The sequence below is a fragment of the Eptesicus fuscus genome, chromosome 14 (assembly GCF_027574615.1).
Source record: "Eptesicus fuscus isolate TK198812 chromosome 14, DD_ASM_mEF_20220401, whole genome shotgun sequence".
Lineage (NCBI taxonomy): Eukaryota > Metazoa > Chordata > Mammalia > Chiroptera > Vespertilionidae > Eptesicus > Eptesicus fuscus.
The window spans coordinates 47,138,439-47,157,596 of NC_072486.1; the positions used below are offsets into that span (position 1 = coordinate 47,138,439).

At 54.4% G+C, this 19,158-nt stretch overlaps 1 protein-coding gene across 1 annotated transcript; it reads right to left on the minus strand.

Annotated features, from left to right (window-relative positions):
- Positions 1-6,320: 6,320 nt before the first annotated feature.
- On the minus strand, positions 6,321-17,872 carry ZNF775 (zinc finger protein 775). Its single transcript, XM_028128910.2, has 4 exons — positions 17,829-17,872; positions 11,067-11,182; positions 10,450-10,510; positions 6,321-8,636 (listed from the first exon to the last, which is right to left on the minus strand). The coding sequence occupies exons 2-4, from the start codon at positions 11,142-11,144 to the stop codon at positions 7,063-7,065; spliced, it is 1,713 nt and encodes a 570-aa protein (XP_027984711.2). The 5' UTR covers positions 11,145-11,182; positions 17,829-17,872; the 3' UTR covers positions 6,321-7,062.
- Positions 17,873-19,158: the final 1,286 nt, after the last annotated feature.

Here is a 19,158-nt window from a genome sequence, read left to right on the forward strand (position 1 = left end):
CATAAAACCAGGGGAAGCAGCTGGTGTGGACAGGGTTGGGCTGAATTCCAGTTTGCTACTGCCATTTCATAATAATACACCTTACTTATACATGACTTGTCTCTTTCCAGAGCCCTCCCCATATATTATCCGGTGGGAGCCTTCTAATAACCATGCGCCGTCCAGGTGATGCAGGTGTTATTACCCTATTTTATAGACGAGGACATAAAATCAAACTGAAGCACAGAGTGGCTTCCCGCTGCTGAGGCCCACAGCTCTGAGTGGTACAGCCCGTGGGAAGGCAGGCCCACGGCCCAGAAACAGAAACCTGGTGTGATGACTGGGATCAGAAGTCACAATGCCGTCCAGGGTGAGGAAATGCCTTAGAATTTACATATCATAGATAAAGAAACTGAGCCAGCCCTAACTGGTTTGGCTCAGTGGATAGACCGTCAGCCTGCAAACTCAAGGGTCCCAGGTTCAATTCCGGTCAAGGGCATGTACGTTGGTTGCGGGCACAGCAGTCGGAGGTGTGCAGGAGGCAGCTGATGTTTCCCTCTCATCGATGTTTCTAACTCTCTATTCCTCTCCCTTCCTCTCTGTAAAAAATCAATAAAATATTTTTTTTAAAAAGAAATAAAGAAAGAAACTGAGCCAGGAAGGGAAAGTGACTTCTTAAAGCTGAAAGTTCTAGAGGGACATGGACTAGCCTTTTTCTCCGTGGCCCCTTTGTAGCTGCCAGGTCCGGGAGCCGTTGGGATTCCGCAAGGCCAGGCAGTTGGGATTCCGAAAGGCATGGCTCTTCACAGCAGACCAGGATGTGGCTGGCCAGGTGGCACTCTCCCAGCTCACGAGGTCCCCCCTGTGCCTCTGAGAGCCCCGGGAACTGAAGGATTCCAGGTGGGGTCCACCCAGCAGTAAAATCAATCCCTACTCCCAACATCACAGCTTGCTCCGTGGACTGTCTGCCCCAGAAGGTCCACCCGGGGCACTCTTGCCTCTCGGGACCTCATCCACGCTGCTCAGAGGCACCTGGCTGGGGCAGATGGGACTTCGTGAGTTAGACATCCCAAGGAGATTGGTATTTCAAACAGAGGCAACAGGGAGAGAATTCTGGGAAACCCCAAGAAATGAATCCAGCAGGGTAGATGGCACCCAGGAATAAGGGTAGAGTTCCCATGGCATTGGTAACAGGATCCCTAACCACTGGTGACACCCCATACCCACCCTCTGCCTGGGTGCTGGAGCTCCGATCATAGGACAGCCACACCTCCCAGCTCCAGCTTTTGTTACCACTAGCTGTCATGTCTCTTGCAGGCTACAGGGGAAACGGGGACAGTTAAAAATGACCAGGTTTTCAAAGCAAAATCAATAATATACCTGAGGATGTAGCCCATATTTTTAGCAGCATTTTCTAGGAAAGCTGTGCCAAAATGGGAAAGGAGCATAGCCTGGGGGAAGAGGGGAGCAGGCTGACAAGACCCCCTGAAACTCATCCCGTCTCGGTGGGAATGCCGAAGGCCAAGGGCCCCAGGAGGCTTCTCGTCTCCGCTCGGCCACTGCCCGATTTCCACTTTGCTTCCGTGACTTCATACACATGCACCTCCTCCCACATCGCCCCTCCGCCATTCTCGCGTGCTCTGGTGAACACAATGCTAGTAGAATGGCAGTGTGGAAGCATTCTATGGCAGTCATGCTTCTTCCTACAGGCAGGGCCAGTGGCTGCCGTAGCAATCACCACCACTCTGCAAGGCTCGTGTGACAGCTGGACTCTGGTCCCTAACAAAGGCCTGGGCTGCTCACAGGGTCCCGGAGAACAGATGGCCTGTAGTCCCCTTGTGGGTATTGATGCCCTGCACTGTATCCCCCACCCTACCCCCAGGGGCACACCAGATGGACGGCCATCACCCGTGTGCTCCCCTGGACAGCTCCAACCGCTGCTCTCACAGATACCAGCCTGCCATCCTCCAGCCTGTTCTGCCTGCATCCCCAGGGCTTTGCTCCGCAGGACAACCATCTCCCGTGACCAGCTCCTCCCATTCCCCCGGATTGGATGGTGATCACTAACATCAGATTGGGATTCAGCACACTTTTGTTTTCCCACCAGGTTGTGAACTTCAAAAGGCACAGGCTGTGTGTTCAGCATCTTTGGATCACAAACGCCCAGCATACAATAGGTCCTCAATCCAATGTCTATTGAATGAATGAATGAATGAGTGTTTACAAGCGACACCTGAGAGCTGTGGTGGCCAGCCAGGGTGCTAATGCAGTGTAAAGAATGAGGAGCAGCAGGCAGAACTGCCCCAGTCACAGCTTTGGGCTGGGAAACCTGCAGAGATCCAGCTGCAAATGTGGGTGCGAGGTCACATCTGCTCCAAAGTTCTCTCTCCTCTAAGCTAAAATCCAAGACAGACATGACCTATGACATCGATTCAGCCACGCCCTTCAACTTGCAGCGGGTCTACTTACCCCTGGGGATGGTCCATTCCTTATGAGGACTGAGCTCTGTTTGGGGAAACCCTTCCCACAGTGCAACTCCCACTTCTGTAAATGCTTTGCAGGTAGCGATAATGACAATGTCACCACAAGAATGCCCATAGCTACCACTTATGGAGTGCCTGCTGTGTGCTGGGACCACACATAATGCTGTAAGTAGGTTGCTTGCCCAAGTCTCACAGCTTAAATGGCAAATCCAGAATTTAGTCCCAGGACTACCTGACACAATCTACTATTCCCAATGACAAAAGCAAGCTCTTTCTAGATTTAGGTGGGGGAAGCGGGGACAGGAAGGGAGAGAACATTTCTACTTCTCAATAGGAGCATAATTCCTAGAGCTATACTGTCTAGTAGCCACATGTGGCTATTGGAATTTAAGTTAATTTAAATCAAATAAAATTTAAAATTCACTTCCTCAGCCTCGATAGCCACATTTTTTAATTTTCTTTTTTATTGATTTGAAAAAGAAAGAGAAAAAAAATATTAATTTGTTGTTTCACTTCGTTGTGCATTCACTGGTTGATTCTTGCATGTGCCCTGACCGGAGATAGAACCGGAAACCTTGGTGTATCGGGACAATGCTCTAATCAACTAAGCTACCCAGCCAGGGCCTCACTAGCCACATGTTAAGTGATCAAGCACCACTGACTGAGGCTATGGCATCAGGCAGCAAACAGAGAACATTTTCATCATCACAGAAAGTTCTGCTGGACTAGCTGGTCTAGCACCTCTCCCTCTAGATCTGAGGAACCTAGGAGAAACCTTTCTGACTTACCCCAGAGGACAAGCTACGGACACCATGCATTTCCCTCTCTTCTATGCTGTGATCCTATCAGGGCAGTGATACGTGAAAACATACTGGTTTCAGCCCTAATACTATTTCTCTTAACAAGGGGTCTGGGATATTTCTTTTCCAAACCCAACTACTTAAAAAAGAAAAAATCTCAGTAGCATCCCTAACTTACTAGGCACTCACTACCAAGTCCCTACTGGGCCCACTCTCTCCCAGGTCAGTGCAGCTGCCCGCATCCACCTTGGCCTCCAAGTCCTCTCTCCCAGGGGAAGCTCCCTGGGGCTGGGCAGTGGGGAACCAAATCCTGGCAAGGAGGTTGACCACCTTACCGCTGACTTGAAGTTCACGGTGCTTGCCAGAGCACAACCACTTTCCAAGGACCTAAGTCAAGTTTTTAGCTCCCAGCCTGCTCCAAAGGATGGAATGCAAGGTTTATGCAGGTGGTTCCAGGACCCCAGCTCCACCAAGCTCACGTGGCCTGCTAGGAGCTTGGCCACGGGTCCCCACCACAGACTTGCACTTACCTGGCCATGGACAGGATATGTTCTTTAAGATTTTTTATGTCTTTAAACATGGTGGTTTTCCATTCCCTTTAGCAACCCTTTGATCTCCGCATGCTCCTGAGCATTTTGAATTATAAACCACTAGGATAGGCCTGACCTTCTTGTCTTTGATTTCATGGTGTGGCTCTTGCTCAATATTCTCTGACCTAGTGTGATTACTTTAAAATGAAAGGCAATGGAAATTGGAGTTGACAATGTCAGGCCTCCCTTGGAGAAGCCTGTGATTGTGACTGTGTAAGAGGGTTAGGTTAACTGGAGGCCTGGGACCTGCTGTCAATTTGCAACATGACCTCTTGGACAAGTCCCACAGTCCCCATCCCCACTTCCTACATCATTACCTGCCTAGGTCACTGCCTGGGGGTGAGACCAAACGAGATGAACAAGAAAGCCTCCCTAAGAGAGCCGGGGCTGGGACCACTTGTTCAAGAGCTGACCATATAGATTGTTCCAAACTGTGTGTGCATTAAAGTGATATTCTGTGAAGGTCAGTGGGCTCCTCAGGGGAGAGACTGTGATTGCTATTGACTGAATCATGTCTCTCTCCCCACCCCATCCCTGCACCCCGCAAAAAAAAAAAAAAAAAATCCATATTTTAAAGCCCTGACCCCCAATGTGATGGCATTTGGAGATAGGGCCTTTGGGAGACAGGTATGGATGAGGTCATAAGTGTGGGCTGCTCATGATGAGATTAGAGTCTCTATAAGAAGAGGAAGAGACCAGAGCACTGTTTGGGGCCCTTTCTCCCTCCCCCGACCACCCACCACTATATGAGGACACAGAGAAAAGGTCTTCATCTGCAAGGCAGGAAGCTCTCACCAGGGACCAAATCTGCCAGCACCTTGATCTTGAACTTCCCAGCCTCCAGACGGCATTGGGTAAGCCCCCAGTGGTATTTTACTCTGGCAGCCCAAGCTGACTGATACAGTGGCTTATTCATCACAGCATCCCTCAAGTCTGACACAGTGCCTGTCACACAGGAGGCTTGGTTAACGGGTCAATGTGTGCCATCCCGACCTGGTCAACAGGTCACGCACCTTTGATGGGCTTGGCCCTATCCCCGTTGTGACCCAAAGCACCCGTTTGTGAGAGACTCCGTCACCTGGGGTCAGTGAGCAGGCATCCTCACGATTTTGCTTGGAGGGGGAAAAGCTGCGATTAGGCCTCATTAACCCCAAGTCCTACCAATACAGGTGTTTGATTTGATCACTGAACACAGGCCACTTGTGGAAGATAACAAGCTATGGTACAGAAATTCCCTGCCTGTCTCTGCAGTGTGTGTCTGCCCCGGCCCTCAGGCACCTGATTTCACAGGCTCCAGTGATTCTGCAGGTCCGTCCTTGCAGACAGTGTCTCTAATACAGGCCTGGTACTCTAGGATGCCTTCCTGGAGTAGGTGTGCTCACTTGAGTTGGTCTCCGGATTTGATAGGTGGCAAAGAGGAAGAAGCAAATGACTCTTGAGCCTTCCCCAGGGTTAAGGTAGGTTTTGGGTTGTTGTTTTATTTTGCTTTTTATTGATTTCAGAGAGGAAGGGAGAGATAGAAACGTCAATGATGAGAATCGTGGACTGGCTGCCTCCTGCACACCCCCTACTGGGGATCGAGCCTGCAACCCAGGCATGTGTCCTGCCCAACACATGTGAACTACTGCTTCATAGGTCCATGCTGAATCACTGAGCCACACTGGCCAGGCTAAAGTGGGTTTTGATGAGTTCCAAACCTACTGTCTGGGGGAGGAGCCAGGCAGGCATTACAGGGAGAAAGGGGAGCAGAGAGGGGGCCTAGGAAAACCGTTCTGCTTTGGCTTCTGCCTGGTCCTGAGAGCTGATTGAAGGATGGCCACACAGCATGGTTTATGATCAAAGACCTGGACCACAAGTCGGAGCCCTGGCTGAACACTAACCATTACCTAACGTGTTCCCCAGGTAAACTGAATCATCACCTCCACCGGTCTTTCTGTGGTGCTACAATTAGAACTCCTGCCAGATGAAAGGGATTAAACAAAACCCGGAAAGAGGAGTAACCAGAAGCCAGGGTGAACACAGCCAGGTCCTGGAAAAGTAAACACATCTCTGAGTTCAGAGAACCCCACAAGCCCTGGGAGGCAGGTACACATAGTTCATCCTCCTACAGAATTAGCTAGGTCCCCCCCCCTTTTCCTCCCACCTATCCAACCCTAGCACCCCAACACCCCCTCCTATGGGAAAATATAGTCCAAACTACAGCTGAGCTGAAGCTCTGGGTTCTGCTTTGGAAAAGCATGAGGAGTGACTTTGGGGGGCTACAGGTTGAGGGGAATATGTGGAAAGAGATAAATTGTATTGGAAGAGGGGAAAAGAGAATTGGATGTGGGCAGTTGCTCTGCTCGTGGCCAAAGCTCCTTATCCTGGTCCGGGGCAAATGGTCCCTGAGAGCACACAGAGACCTGGAGATCATAGATCCAGAGACCGGAGATCAGGAAGGGAAGCTTAAGAAAGACAATGAGACCATGTGAGATGGTCAATCCTTCATTTTTCTCCTCTGTGACACCGCCATGATAAGGAGCCGAGTCAGCCATCGGGCATGCCCCAGGCCCACAGAGTAGGAGCAGCAGGCTTGGCTCTTCCCTGCTGCAGGGCCCTTCCCAAGCCACCAAACCTCAGCTGAGACCACACCCCTTGTGCCCAGCCCCTGACCGTCTCACACATCCCCATCCTAGCGACAGGCGGGCCATAACAGCACCCTACGCAGTGGGGCCCTCACGGTCAGGACCATAGAACCATTCACTCCTTCCAAAACTATGTATTGAATGGCCATTAAGTGCTGGGCATTGCCTTTGCACTGGGAATATGCTTGCCCCTGCCTCGCCTGCATGTGGCAGGCGGCACTACAGCTGACCAGTCCAGATCTCGGCCATTTCACACCAGGGAGCCTCTCCCTCAGCCCCCAGCAGGCCCCCACCTGGCGCCTGAGGGCTGGGGTCCCACCTCTGAGGAAGTTTACGGGGTTGGCCCTCAACCTGTCAGGGACACATCCCAGCTCCAGGGTGAGGAATGCCTGATCCCACCTCCTCCCTCAGCCTATGGGGACCTCTTTCGGTCTCCCTTTGGGATGCTTCTGGAATTCTGTTCTCAGGCCTTCAGAGCCTTGTGATAGGGTCTTAGCCCCTGGGGTTCTAAAAGCCACCATTCTGGCCATTCCCCACAGGCACCCCCGCAAACATCCCCCCGCGAGTCCCCCTCGGTCCAGGTGCACTAAAGCGCTTCGACCTTGACGCTGGGGGTGGGCGACAGGGTCTCCAGGTGCACGCGCTGGTGTTTGAGCAGGTGCTGCTTCTGGCTGAAGCTGCGCCCGCAGGCGGCGCACCGGTAGGGCCGCTCGCCCGTGTGGTTGCGCCGGTGCCGCGTCAGGTTGGGCTTCTGGCTGAAGCGGCGGCCGCACTCGGGGCACGGGTAAGGCCGCTCGCCCGTGTGGATGCGCCGGTGGACGGTGAGCGCCGACCACCACGCGAAGCTCTTGCCGCACTCGTTGCAGATGAACTGGCGCGGCTCCCCGGGCCCGACCAGGTCCTCCTGCGCGCTGCACCACCGCACATCCGCGGGTTGCCGGGCCGATGGGAGGCTGTGCGGTGGGGCCGACCGGCCCTGGGGGCCTTGGGCCTGAGACTCGGGGCCCAGCACCTTGGCAGTGGCGGCGCCGGTGTGTGCGCACTGGTGGGCCCGCAGCGCCGCGCGGCTGGGGCAGCTCTGGCCGCAGACAGGGCAGCGCGCCGCCTGGGCGCCTGGCAGGTGCGTGCGCTGGTGCTTGAGCAGGTGCTGCTTCTGGCGGAAGCTGCGGCCGCAGTGCGGGCAGGGGTGCGGGCGCTCGCCCGTGTGGTTGCGCAGGTGCCGGGTCAGGTTGGGCTTCTGGCTGAAGCGGCGGCCGCACTCGGGGCACGGGTAGGGCCGCTCGCCCGTGTGGATGCGCCGGTGGATGTTCAGCGACGACCACCACGTGAAGCTCTTGCCGCACTCGCTGCAGATGAACTGGCGCTGCTCGCCGGGCCCCGTGGCAGCGGCGGCGGTCTGGGCCCCCACTTGGCGCCACCAGCCCTGGAAGAGCCCCAGCCAGGCCCACTCGGGGCGCCCCCGCGGCGGCCCCGGACGCAGGCGACAGCCCCCGCAGGCCGCAGATTCCCGGAGCAGCTCGAACAGCCTGGCGCGGGCGCCCTGGCGGTCCCGGACGTGCGCGCGCTGGTGGATGCGGAGGCCCACCTGGTGGCGGAAGCAGCGCTCGCACTCGGGGCACGAGTAGGTGGCGGGCCGAGAATGGGTCTTCTGGTGTTTGAGCAGGTGCTGCTTCTGGCTGAAGCGCCTGGCGCACTCGGGGCAGCGGAAGGGCCGCTCGCCCGTGTGCTGCTGCTGGTGGCGCGCCAGGTTGGGCTTCTGGCTGAAGCTCTTGCCGCAGCTGCCGCACAGGTAAGGCTTCTCGCCCGTGTGGGTGCGCTGGTGGATCTTCAGGGACGACCACCAGCTGAACCTCTTCCCGCAGTCCAGGCACACGAAATGACCCTCGCTGGCAGAAAGAACGGGGCTCAGGGGGGCAGGGGCTGCCCCCGGAACCTGGGCTGCCAGCCCAGCATCCTGCTCAGTGGGAGGGGTCCACCTGGGAGGCCCAGTCTCCTCCTGTCCCCCCAAGGATCGGGGTTTCCCCAGAGCCTGGCATGGTGGGAGGCCCAGGGGCTGCTGGAAAATGTTTTCCTTGTCCTTGGAAAGCGCGGCCGGCGGCGCCAGGGTCTGCAGCAGCCACTCTGGCTTCTCTTGCTTGATCTTCATCACCAGCCGGTCTCCTGCCAGAGGCAAAGGGACAGAGGACGGGGAGAGTCAGTCACTGCTCTGAGCTCTGAGGGAGACTTGCCTGGAGGGCCAGAGCATAGCAGAAAATAAGACAGGGCCGAAGAATGCACAAGGAAGAGATTTGAAAGGGGAGAAGAGGAAATGGGGACAGGAGAAAGAAGACAGTAGGGCAGTGATGGCGAACCTATGACACGCGTAGCCATTTCTGATGACACGCGGCCGCTGAGGCGGCCGCATGCCAAGGATGAAACATTTGCGAAATAATGTTTTTTCCTCAAAGTGACACACTACCCGAGTTATGCTCAGTTTTTTGGCAAAGTTTGACACACCAAGCTCAAAAGGTTGCCCATCGCTGCAGTAGGGGAAGGAAGGGCAGTGGGGCAGGGGCAGGTTAGGGTTTGGAGAAGGACAAAGGGAAAGATGCAAAATAAGAAAGCTGGTCCTGGCCCGGTTGTTCAGTGGTTAGAACGTCAGCCTGTGCACCAGGGAGTCGCGGGTTCGATTCCAATTAAGGGCAGGTACCTGGGTTGCAGGTTCAATCCCCACCCCGGCAACCAATCAATGTGTCTCTCTCATATTGATGTCTCACTCCCCCTCTCCCCTCCCTTCCACTCTCTCTCAAACTCAATGAAAAAAATATCCTCAGGTGAGGATTAACAACAACAAAGAAAGGAGGGAAGCTGTGAAGCTGCTGTGCCAGGACACACCAGCTGCCCCCCTGCTCTGCCCGAGGCCCAGAAGACGCAGAGACAGTTAAAGACACCCATCCAGTGAGATCTTCCCTGGAGAGCAAGCAGAACATGGCCAAGTTCAAACATCTTCTTTTCCAAAGGATCATGTGCTGGGAGTTTGCTCAGCGAGTCTGTGCCCAGTCCCTCAGTGGCCCGTGTCACTGCCGGGCCCTCTCCAGCGTGGCAGCCATGGTGTGTGGGCACCTCACCTGCTGGGACCTTGGCCATTTGGCAACATCACTTTTCTTCAACAAAAGCAAGAACAAGAAAGTCAGCCAGAAAGGTCTCAGCACCAGAACAGGTGAGCCTTGTCTGTCTACTAAGCCTAGGCCCTTCTACTCCCGAGTCCCACACACAGGGCTGCTCAAGTCTACAGGGGCACTTTGTTCCTCTGGCTCGTGGACATCAGCCTGATGGGAAAGGTCTGCTACAGACACTGAATACAGACTATATGTTTCCATTATATGACGTTCAAAAGCTGGCAGGACTAATGGATGAGTTAGAAGCCAGGACAGAGGCTCCCTTCTAGAGCGCACTGTTTGGAAGGGGGCAGGAGGGACTTCTCATTCTGGCAATGGTCTCTTTCTGGGTGCAGGTCACATGGGAGTGTTCATGTCATAAGAATTTATAGAGCTCCTGAACTATGCACTTTTCTATGTCTTACACTTCAATAAAAAGTTTACATTTGATTAAAAGTAGGTAAAATGAAACAGTTGTGAACAAAGAAGAGAGAGAAGCTCTAAACAAAAGGTTCCAATATTTAAAAGACAATAAATCCAGAGGAAGTAGGAATTAACAAAGAAAATAGCACATGTGTGTGCATGCCAGTGTCTGTGCATGTGTGTGTGTGTGTGTGTGTGTGTGCTTGTATGTTCCCTTGCCTGGCAAGTTTTGAACTGCCCTCTGTCATTTTCTTAGTTCTTGTCATCTGTCTTTGTCCCATTCTTTGAAGACCTTCAACATCCTGCAATTCGACACCCTCTAAGTGAGGGCAGCTTTGGAGGGACATGAAGACAGAAGACGTGCCAGGGAAGGAAGCCATGGTTGGCTCGCACCTTTCCATCTTCTGTCTTACCTGTGCTGGCACCTGCCAGGCTGCTCTCCATCCCGGGGGACCCACGGTGCCCTGACTCGGTCTGTGCGTGAGATGGGAGCAAAGGAAACAGAGTTGGCCTGTGGGACAAGGACAAAAGGCTTTCCCAGTCCTCGTGCCACCTCACAGAATGCATTCCTTCTTTTTCAAGAGCTTTTCTGTCCATGACCTCGGCTGAAATGTGCAGGATTTTTTAAATTGCACACATACCTGCTAAGCAGGTAAAACAAGCATGATTCCCATTTTATTAAGAGGAACCTGAGGTCAGAGAGGGCCACTGACATGCCCCCAGTCACATAGGTGCTGAATGGTGGAGCAGGGCAAGATCCCAGGCCTTCTAGCTCCCAGACTAAAGCCTCAGGTCCATGCTCTAACATCTGCAGGGCGGGGTGTGAAGGACACTGCAGGGGAGAAACTCTAACGAGTTAGTGGCCTGAGAGGTCTTGCAGACACCCAGGAAGGCAGAACTGTGCCTGTGAAACCACGGCCCTCCTCTCTCTAAGTCCCCGTCTATGTCCCAGCACAAACCCTCCCAAGGAGCACTCCATGCAAGAACACACAGTCCAGCTGGGCTACGTGTCCGCCAATCCATAGCTCACCTTGCTGGTTAATGCTCCAGTTGTTAGAACATTTCCTGATGGTTCCTCATGCCTGGAACATGATGGGGTACAGGTCATGCTGCTCAGAAGCCTCGGGCTTTGCACTGGCTGCCCCTCTGCATGAGGTGTTCTGTCTCAGATCTTGGCATGGCCCCCCTCACCTCTTTTAGGGCTCACCTCCTTAGCGCGGCCTTCCCTGGCACTCTGGGTAAAGTCACAAGCCTAACTCCACCTCGCATTCCTCCAGGACACTTTGCCACCTGACATGGTATTTACTTTGCTTATTCCCCTTCATCTGGGGGACAGGAGCGCTTCATGCCCACTGAGGAAGGCCCGGGACAGAGCCCCACACACAGCACACCTGACAGCGGTGTGTGGCACACAGAGGCGGCCTGTGGGCAGCCTGCAGTTCACTCTCTCCACCAGGTACCATGGACTGCCTCTGCTATGGACAGGATTCTTGTTTCACACGCCTGCTTCCCCGTAGACCCCACACTCCCAAAGAGCCCCACTGAGGACCTGTGGCTCTCAGATCAGCTCCAGCGGCTGCTACCATGGGGCTTTCCTGGCCATCAGCTGGAGCTTCCTCCAGGGCACCTCATTTCAGCCACCCTCACAAGAATCCCTGTCTTATCTTGCTCCCTACCCCTACTGGGGCCCTCGAGACCCCCCCAGAGCTCCCATCCTAAGGGTCCCCCCTCTCCTCTCCCAGGTCCCCTTCCCAGGCTGGAAATCGGGACCATGCCAAGAGAAGTGGGGTGGGGGGGAGATAAGGGTAAATATGAATCTAAAATATAGAAAAGCCCTAACTGGTTTGGCTCAGTGGATGGAGCGTCGGCCTGCAGACTCAAGGGTCCCAGGTTCGATTCCAGTCAAGGGCATGTACCTTGGTTGCAGGCATATCCCCAGTAGGAGGTGTGCAGGAGGCAGCTGATTGATGCTTCTCTCTCATCAATGTTTGTAACTCTCTCTCCCTCTCCCTTCCTCTCTGTAAAAAATCAATAAAATATATTTTAAAATAAATAAAATACAGAAAAAAATATTTTCCCTAGTGCAGAAAGGGAAAGAGACCCCTCCCCTTTCCTTCAGAACATTTCTTTAGAAAACGTCTAAACATAGGTTCTTCCTCTGTCTCTTTGAGATGTACATAAATCATTTTAAAGGCAAAATAAGCCTCTTGCCCGCTTTACAACCCAGGAGCGTCTCTCTCAGGGACCTGGAAGCCACCTCTCTGAAATGTAAATATCAAGGGAGACAGGGCCCTGTCTCCCAGTCCCCATGGGAGGCTGGGACCCTAACCTGGGAGGATACCTGCCTCCAAGCTGCAAAACTACCTCCTGTCATAAAGATATGAGAAGTGTGTTTTTCCTCTGGATAAAGGCAGTTAACTAACACCCCCATTACCAGGTGAATCTAGGATGAACTCTGTGACAAATGGTCAAGTCCTCTCTCCAGAGAACTAGTGACAGTGTACCTGGAGAACATGTGTGTAACAGATTGCACCTGCTGGGCTGTGTTAACAGGTGAGATTTCTTTCCATTTTTGCAATCTCCTGTGATGTGCATCTCATTCTGGTGTGATGATTATTCAATAATAAAAACAAAGATCCCAGCCGGTTGCTCAGTGGTTAGAGTGTCGTCCCGCACATGGAAGAGTCCAGGGTTCAATTCCCGGTCAAGAGCATGTACTTTGGCTGCAGGTTCCCCAGCCCCTGCAACCAATTGATGTTTCTCTCTCTCTCTCTCTCTCTCTCTCTCTCTCCTCTCCTCCCTCCCTCCCTCCCTCCCTCCCTCCCTCCCTCCTCCTCTCCTCTCCTCCCTCCCTTCTACTCTCTCTAGAAATCATTGGAAAATCTATCCTTGGGTAAGGATTAAACATAACAAAACAAACCTATTGTTTCCTACTTTTGTGAGGAGCTTTTCTGAGTTGGCAAGCGATTTTGTTTTTAATTCTATTTCCCCAGTAGGGTGCACTCCTTCTGTGGTTTATAGACACCAAAACCTGCCTGTGGGGCAGAGAAAGGGGAGCCGGGAGAAGAGGGGAGGAAAGGCCCACCGTGGGGGCCCTGACACACTCTGTGTACACGCCTTGGGGAAGCCTCTCACCAACGTCCACCTAAAGAGGCTCAGGGGACTGGCGAATAGGGAGGCCACCGGAAGGTGGGGAAACTCAGGGGCAGGGGCCACTTCAGTGTGAGGACAGAGGGTGGGGCTTGGCCTTATTCACAAAACCCTAGCACCACACAAGAGGCCCCTTAGCCTAATCAAATCAGTCCTACTTGACTGATTCCGTCTTCCAAGAGGTATTAAGACCTAAAAATCGCCTCGGGACCTAGCTGGTTTGGCTCAGTGGATAGAGCATCAGCCTGGGGACTGAAGGGTCTCAGGTTCCATTCCAGTCAAGGGCACATGCCCGGGTTGCAGGATCGGTCCCCAGTAGGGGGCGTGCAGGAGGCAGCCGATCAATGATTCTCTCTCATCCTTGATGTTTCTATCTCCCTCTCCCTTCCTTTCTGAAATCAATAAAAATAAATATATATTTTTAAATCACCTCAGGTGACAGAAAGACTTCAATTCTTAGTGAACAATTCACAGTGAATTAATTACCTCATCCCTGGGTACCCCTGGGCTCATTAGGGCTTGTGGTCAGAGTGAGACAGAAGTGGACACGAAAGGAAGTGGACCCTCATGGGCCCCAGGGGAAGAAATAAGAATGAGAGGGCAGGGGTAGGAGGAGCACGGAAGACAGGAATAGGGGGTAGGCAGGCCATGTCTTGGGGGCCCACCTCCACCTGTGTGCTCAGGTGGGACATCTGGAAAACAGGCGAGCGGGTATCCTGCAGACAAACCCTGAGATAGCCAAACCCAGGAAAGTCCCTCCCCATGGCCACGTCTTTCCAGGTCGGCCAGGTCACCAGGTACACCCGCCCCACCCCACGCTGTGCCTTTTCCATCCTTCTCTCTTATTCTGCCACCCAATAGTCTCACGCCACCTGACGCATCGGTTGACCTGAGAGATGCCCAGGAACCCACCCAGCAGGCTGCCTAGCAAAACGCCCCAGCCAGAAAACAGGAGGCCATGGGGCCATCCGCCACCCCCAACAGTGCCCACTGAGTCTATGAAGGCCGCTTGGCCCTGACCCCACACTCCAACGACCTTGCCCTGGCGGCCCAACAAGTTCTGTGGAGAGCAGGTCTCAGGGCAGGCCCTGATCACCATCCCCTTCCCAGCCCCTGGCTCCAGGCCCAACCCTCCCTACGTGGGGTCGGGCTGCAGCTGGGATGTGAGTCCCCTCAGCTGGGGCAGCTGCCATGACAACTGCCAGACCACACAAAGCGAGGATTGTGGCCTGTGGCAGGTGGTGAGGTCTGGGCCAGGGGAAGGTAACAAAGGAGCTTTGGTCTTAGCAGAAACTTGGGGGCGGGAAGGGGCGGACAGCAGCTGGGTGAGGAGAAAGGCCACAGGGCAGGGACATGTCCAGGTCTCCCACATCCTCCCAAGCTCAGGCCCCTGGAGCTTTTCCACCCGCCAAGCACATCTCTCTTCAGAGACTCAGGCCCCGAATGGGGAAGAAGTGGATAGCGCCTCATGTGTCCTTTGTCACCAGTGGACCAGGGACTGGCCACATGCCCTGCACCAGGAGCTGAGGCTTCAGGGATGGCCCAGCTCCTAGGCCCTGCTCAGTCATGAGCCCCAACCCAGGGCTGCACCCATGTCCTCACTGTGTGCCATGCTCACTTATACCAACAGTCCTGCCCCCACAGGAAACTGCAGGCAAGGGGACAACCTTCCCCAGGTACCCTATCACATCGAGCTGGCCTCCCTCTGCCCCTTGGTCCATGCTTCCGTACTTTCTCTTAATCACCTCTCTCCGAACCCTCAGCTGGTTTAACCCCACCTGGCCCTCCGTGCCTCGCCCACTCTAACCAGTCTCCTACCCTCTGCCATGTGCTCTAGTCTGGCTGGCCCACTCTCTGCTGGCTGATTCCTCAGTGGGCAGGGGAGGCGGGGGGGGGGGGGGGCGGGGGCGGGGCTGAGAGCTTGGGATAGGGTTTGCTTCTTTTTAAAAATATATGTTTTTATTGATTTCAGAAGGAGGAAGGGAGAGGGAGATAGAAACATTGATGACAGAGAAACTTCAATCACGTCCCCTACTGGGGATCAAGCCTGCGACCTGGGCGTGTGCCCTGAAAACAAACTGGAGACCTCCTGGTGCATGGGACGACACTCAATCAACTGAGCCATACCAGCCGGACTGGGGTTTGCTTCTGATTAGCCATGTGCCCCAAGACCAACTGCTTTTCTTCTCTGGGCCAGTTTCCCCACCTGCAGATGCAAATAATGCGTGTTCCTAATGTACAGAATTGTTCTATCAAATGGAAGGAACAGTTGAAAAGACTGAAAAATGTTCACAAGGTGCGAGATGACTTCTTTTTAGGTCATTGCAGTTGCCACACCTCCCCCCACACACACTCCCCACCTTGTAAGAACTGTATCACAGGGTTTCCCCAGTAGGAAGAACCCCTTTTAGTGACCTCAGTTTGCACCCGCCAGCCTTCCTTGGGGACCAAGGCCAGGGACAGCCCGGGCAGCCAGTTCCCCACGCCTCTCCACTTCCTGGAGGTCCCTGATTTGACCCCAGGCCCATACCTGTGGCACCTCCTTGCAGGACTTCTTCCTCTACCTGACTTACATGCACATGTTTGCTGGGACTGACCCACCCCCACCTCCATGCCCCCACACCTGCCCCACACCCATGGCATCCCCATCCCAGTGTCCTTTTAAAAGAGCAGCACTCGTGTTCCTCCACCCCAAGTCCAGGACTTAGGAGCCTGCCAGGGCCTGGGACCCCCATTACCTGATCTGAAGACCAGGGACAAAACCAACTGCTCACAACACTGAACAAGTGTCATTTTAATCTATAAATCCTTTTCTAGTGTTTGCTGCATTTTGAAGGAGCTTGGGAAACGTAGGAAGTGTTTCCCTCTTGTAAGATGAGGAAAGTGAGGCCGAGTTGACATTCTCTGACTCAAAGAGAATTAGATGCCAGGTCTCCTCCTGCGCACCCTGACCGCGCATTTCCCTCCAGGCCACTCGGCCCTAGGAAACCTTGGATTCCTCAGCTGACCTCTCTCCAGGGGCAGATGCCTGGGACAGACCACCTCCACCATGTTCTGCACTTGACCCCAGACCTCCCTTGCTTCCCCAGAGATGACAGTGGGTCCTCATCACGCCTTTCAAAAACGCACCACCTTCGCTACGACAGAGCACAAACGCCCACAACACACAGGTCACTGAGTGGTACCGGTGCTATTTTTAAGACCCTCAGACCTCCTACTGCCACTGCCTTGGTTCAGGCCTCACCACTTCTCTCCTGGACACTGTACCTGTTTTAGAGCTTATCTTGCCCCTCCAATCCACCTACCACCCAGAACTCAAAGCAATATCACAATTTGGACATGTTTCTACTTTGCTCAAAATACTTCAATGGGTCCTCAACACCTTGAGGTTCAGTTAAAATTTTCTTGGCAAGACCATTTAAAATTGGCCTCTGCTCACCTCTCCTCACTGCCTGAGGCTCAGCCTGCCCCCACTGTCCCACGTAGCATGCCTGTGACCAGTCCTGGAACACTTTTGCCCAACTCTTCCCTGCCCAGCCCGATCAGGGATCACTGTGACCAGGAAGCTTTTTGGATTTGTCAGGCTCAGTTAGGGGCCCTTCTCTGTTTGACCAGTGCATCCACCCAACCCAGCACCATTCACATGGTATGATAATATTTTGTCTGTCTCCACAAGACTGTAAACATCTTAATACACGGACTGTTTCTCTCTCCTCAGCACCCAGCACAAGGTCCCACATGCAGACAAACCATTGATAACAATTTTAATAAAGGAACATTTAAATAAAAGAAACTTAAGTCCAAAACAGATTACAGAATCATAGAACCTTAGAGTTGAAAGGAGACCAACACCCTCTAATCTTTTCATTTTACAGATAAACACAGGGACCCCCTCCCCAAAAAAAACAAACAAACAAAAAACACAGCCTAAGCCTAGACGTTTTCCTGCCCTCTGCCATTCTCCCCCCACCCCCACCCCCACCTCTGCGGCTTTGACCACACCCAACCCAGGCTCCGGCGGACCAAGACCCAACTCCAGGCTCCATCCAGTCCAAAGGGCCATAAGGGGCATCATCTCAATGTCCTCCACCTTTACAGGAGAAGAAGCCCCCAGCCCCTGAGATCTGAGCTGCTGTGCCCATTTTCCTGGAATGGAGGTTTCAGGGAGACCCCTACACACACTTCAATTTCTGTAGTGCTTCCCTCTCATTGTTCTCGCCCCAAGCCTAGTTCCCACTCCTTCGATGGTTCATTAGGCACCCGAGTGTCACTGCGGCGAGCACGGGGCTCCTGCCCTCCAGGGCTCCGTCTTCCTGGGACAGTCACAGCGCCCGACCGTCGGGACAGCCCCGCGCTCACCACCCGGTTCCTCCCGCGGTCACCCGCCCCCTCCGGCTCTCTGTCCCGACCGGCAGCCCCTCCCACGCACGCCCCGAGCCCGTCCCCACGGGCTGTGTGGATTGGGCAGAGTTCGAGGCCGGAGCGCGGGGGGCTCAGGGGACCCCGAGGCCGCCTCCAGCCCGGGGTGGGTGGAGGCAGCGCGGGAGGAGCGCCCGGGCGCCGGCCCCTAAGCGCGGTCTGTCCCTCCGCACGCCCCTCCCCGCCCTGACTCAGGACTCCGAGGGCGGGACGGAATAAATACCTTTGACTTTGAGGCTAAGGTTAACGGGAACTGCCACCCGGGGCGACTTGGGCACTGGGCACCCCGGCCCCGCCAGACCCGGCTGGGGACGGGCGCGCGCCCCTGATTGGCTGGCGCGCCTGGCATCCCCAGGGCCGCCCCGCCGCCTGATTGGATGCGCCTCTCAGATGACCACCTCGGCCCTATCGGAGACGCCCGCGGGGCGGCCCTTTTGTTCTCCGGAACCAATAGTCGGGGTAGGCGGGCTGACCTCGCCTCCCTCGGCACCTGAGGCGCTGTTAACTCGCTGGCCGCGGGGCACCTGATCCGCGCCCTAGGCTTCGAGGGGAGGACAGGCGGGGACGAGGCCTGGTTCTGACGGGCACCCCTTCCCTGTCTCCCCGGGGCTCTCCCGCCCGGCCCCGCAGATCACGCTGTGAAATCCACCCAGTCCGTCCGACGCTCTTGGCGCCAGGGTCTGGGGGAAGCAGCAGGAACCCCACTCGGATGCTCACACTCGAGTGTGCATGTGACGTGGTGGTGGTGCTGGGCACCACAGCACACCAGGTGTTAGTGAGATGTGCGCGTCTCATGTGACAAAATCGCCCTCCGCACCCGCACCCGCGCGGCGCATGACAAGCGATCCCGGGGTCCTCAAACATCATTCAACCCAACCCCTGGCCTTCGGGCGGAGGAAACAGCGATCTGGGACCTGCGGAGGTTACGTCCCTAAATCGAGTGTCACTGCTGCTTTAGAGGCAGGGTCCAGATGGCCAAGGAGGGTCTTCTGTTCGTGGAAACCTCTAGAAGAATTTCCTCTCCTAGCCACTGACTGGAAGTGCTCCTTTGTGTCAAAATTCCTCATACTGCCACCTCCTAGGGAGCCAGCAACGTCCGTTCCCACTGGTAGGATGCTCTCGGGAGCTGCTTAGAAACCGCCTTTGGGACCGGAGGTTGATACCAACAAACTGGGCTCTCTGAGACTGCCTACAAACCTTACTGCTCAGCCGGTGGACTCTTCTAATTGTCAGCAGCTGCAGACAAGCATCTCCCATGGGCCAAGCTGCTGTTTGGCCTCTCACACAATAGAAACTGGTGACCAAGATTCTAGCCAAGTTTGACCGCAAACTGTGTGCATTTATTACAAAAGATACATCCTGTCTCTGGATTTTGACTTATTCATCTGTACAAGAGTTGCATACATACCTTACTGGATTTTTGCAGGGCCCTAATTGGTTCTATCATCTATAGAAGCTTTTGTAAAGTAACCTTACACAGAAGCCAGCCATCACTAAGCCACCAACTCTTTAGAGTTTCATTCATCTCTTTATTTTCCAGAATACCTAGCAAA

What these genes read in the sequence shown, in the direction of transcription:
- ZNF775 (XM_028128910.2), bottom strand. Translation starts at nt 11,144, where the DNA reads ATGACCTGTACCCCATCATGTTCCAGGCATGAGGAACCATCAGGAAAT. An exon ending in CTGGAGCATTAACCAGCAAG is followed by an intron (nt 10,511 to 11,066) that starts GTGAGCTATGGA and finishes TCTCACGCACAG; the next exon opens with ACCGAGTCAGGGCACCGTGG. An exon ending in CCTGGCAGGTGCCAGCACAG is followed by an intron (nt 8,637 to 10,449) that starts GTAAGACAGAAG and finishes TGCCTCTGGCAG; the next exon opens with GAGACCGGCTGGTGATGAAG.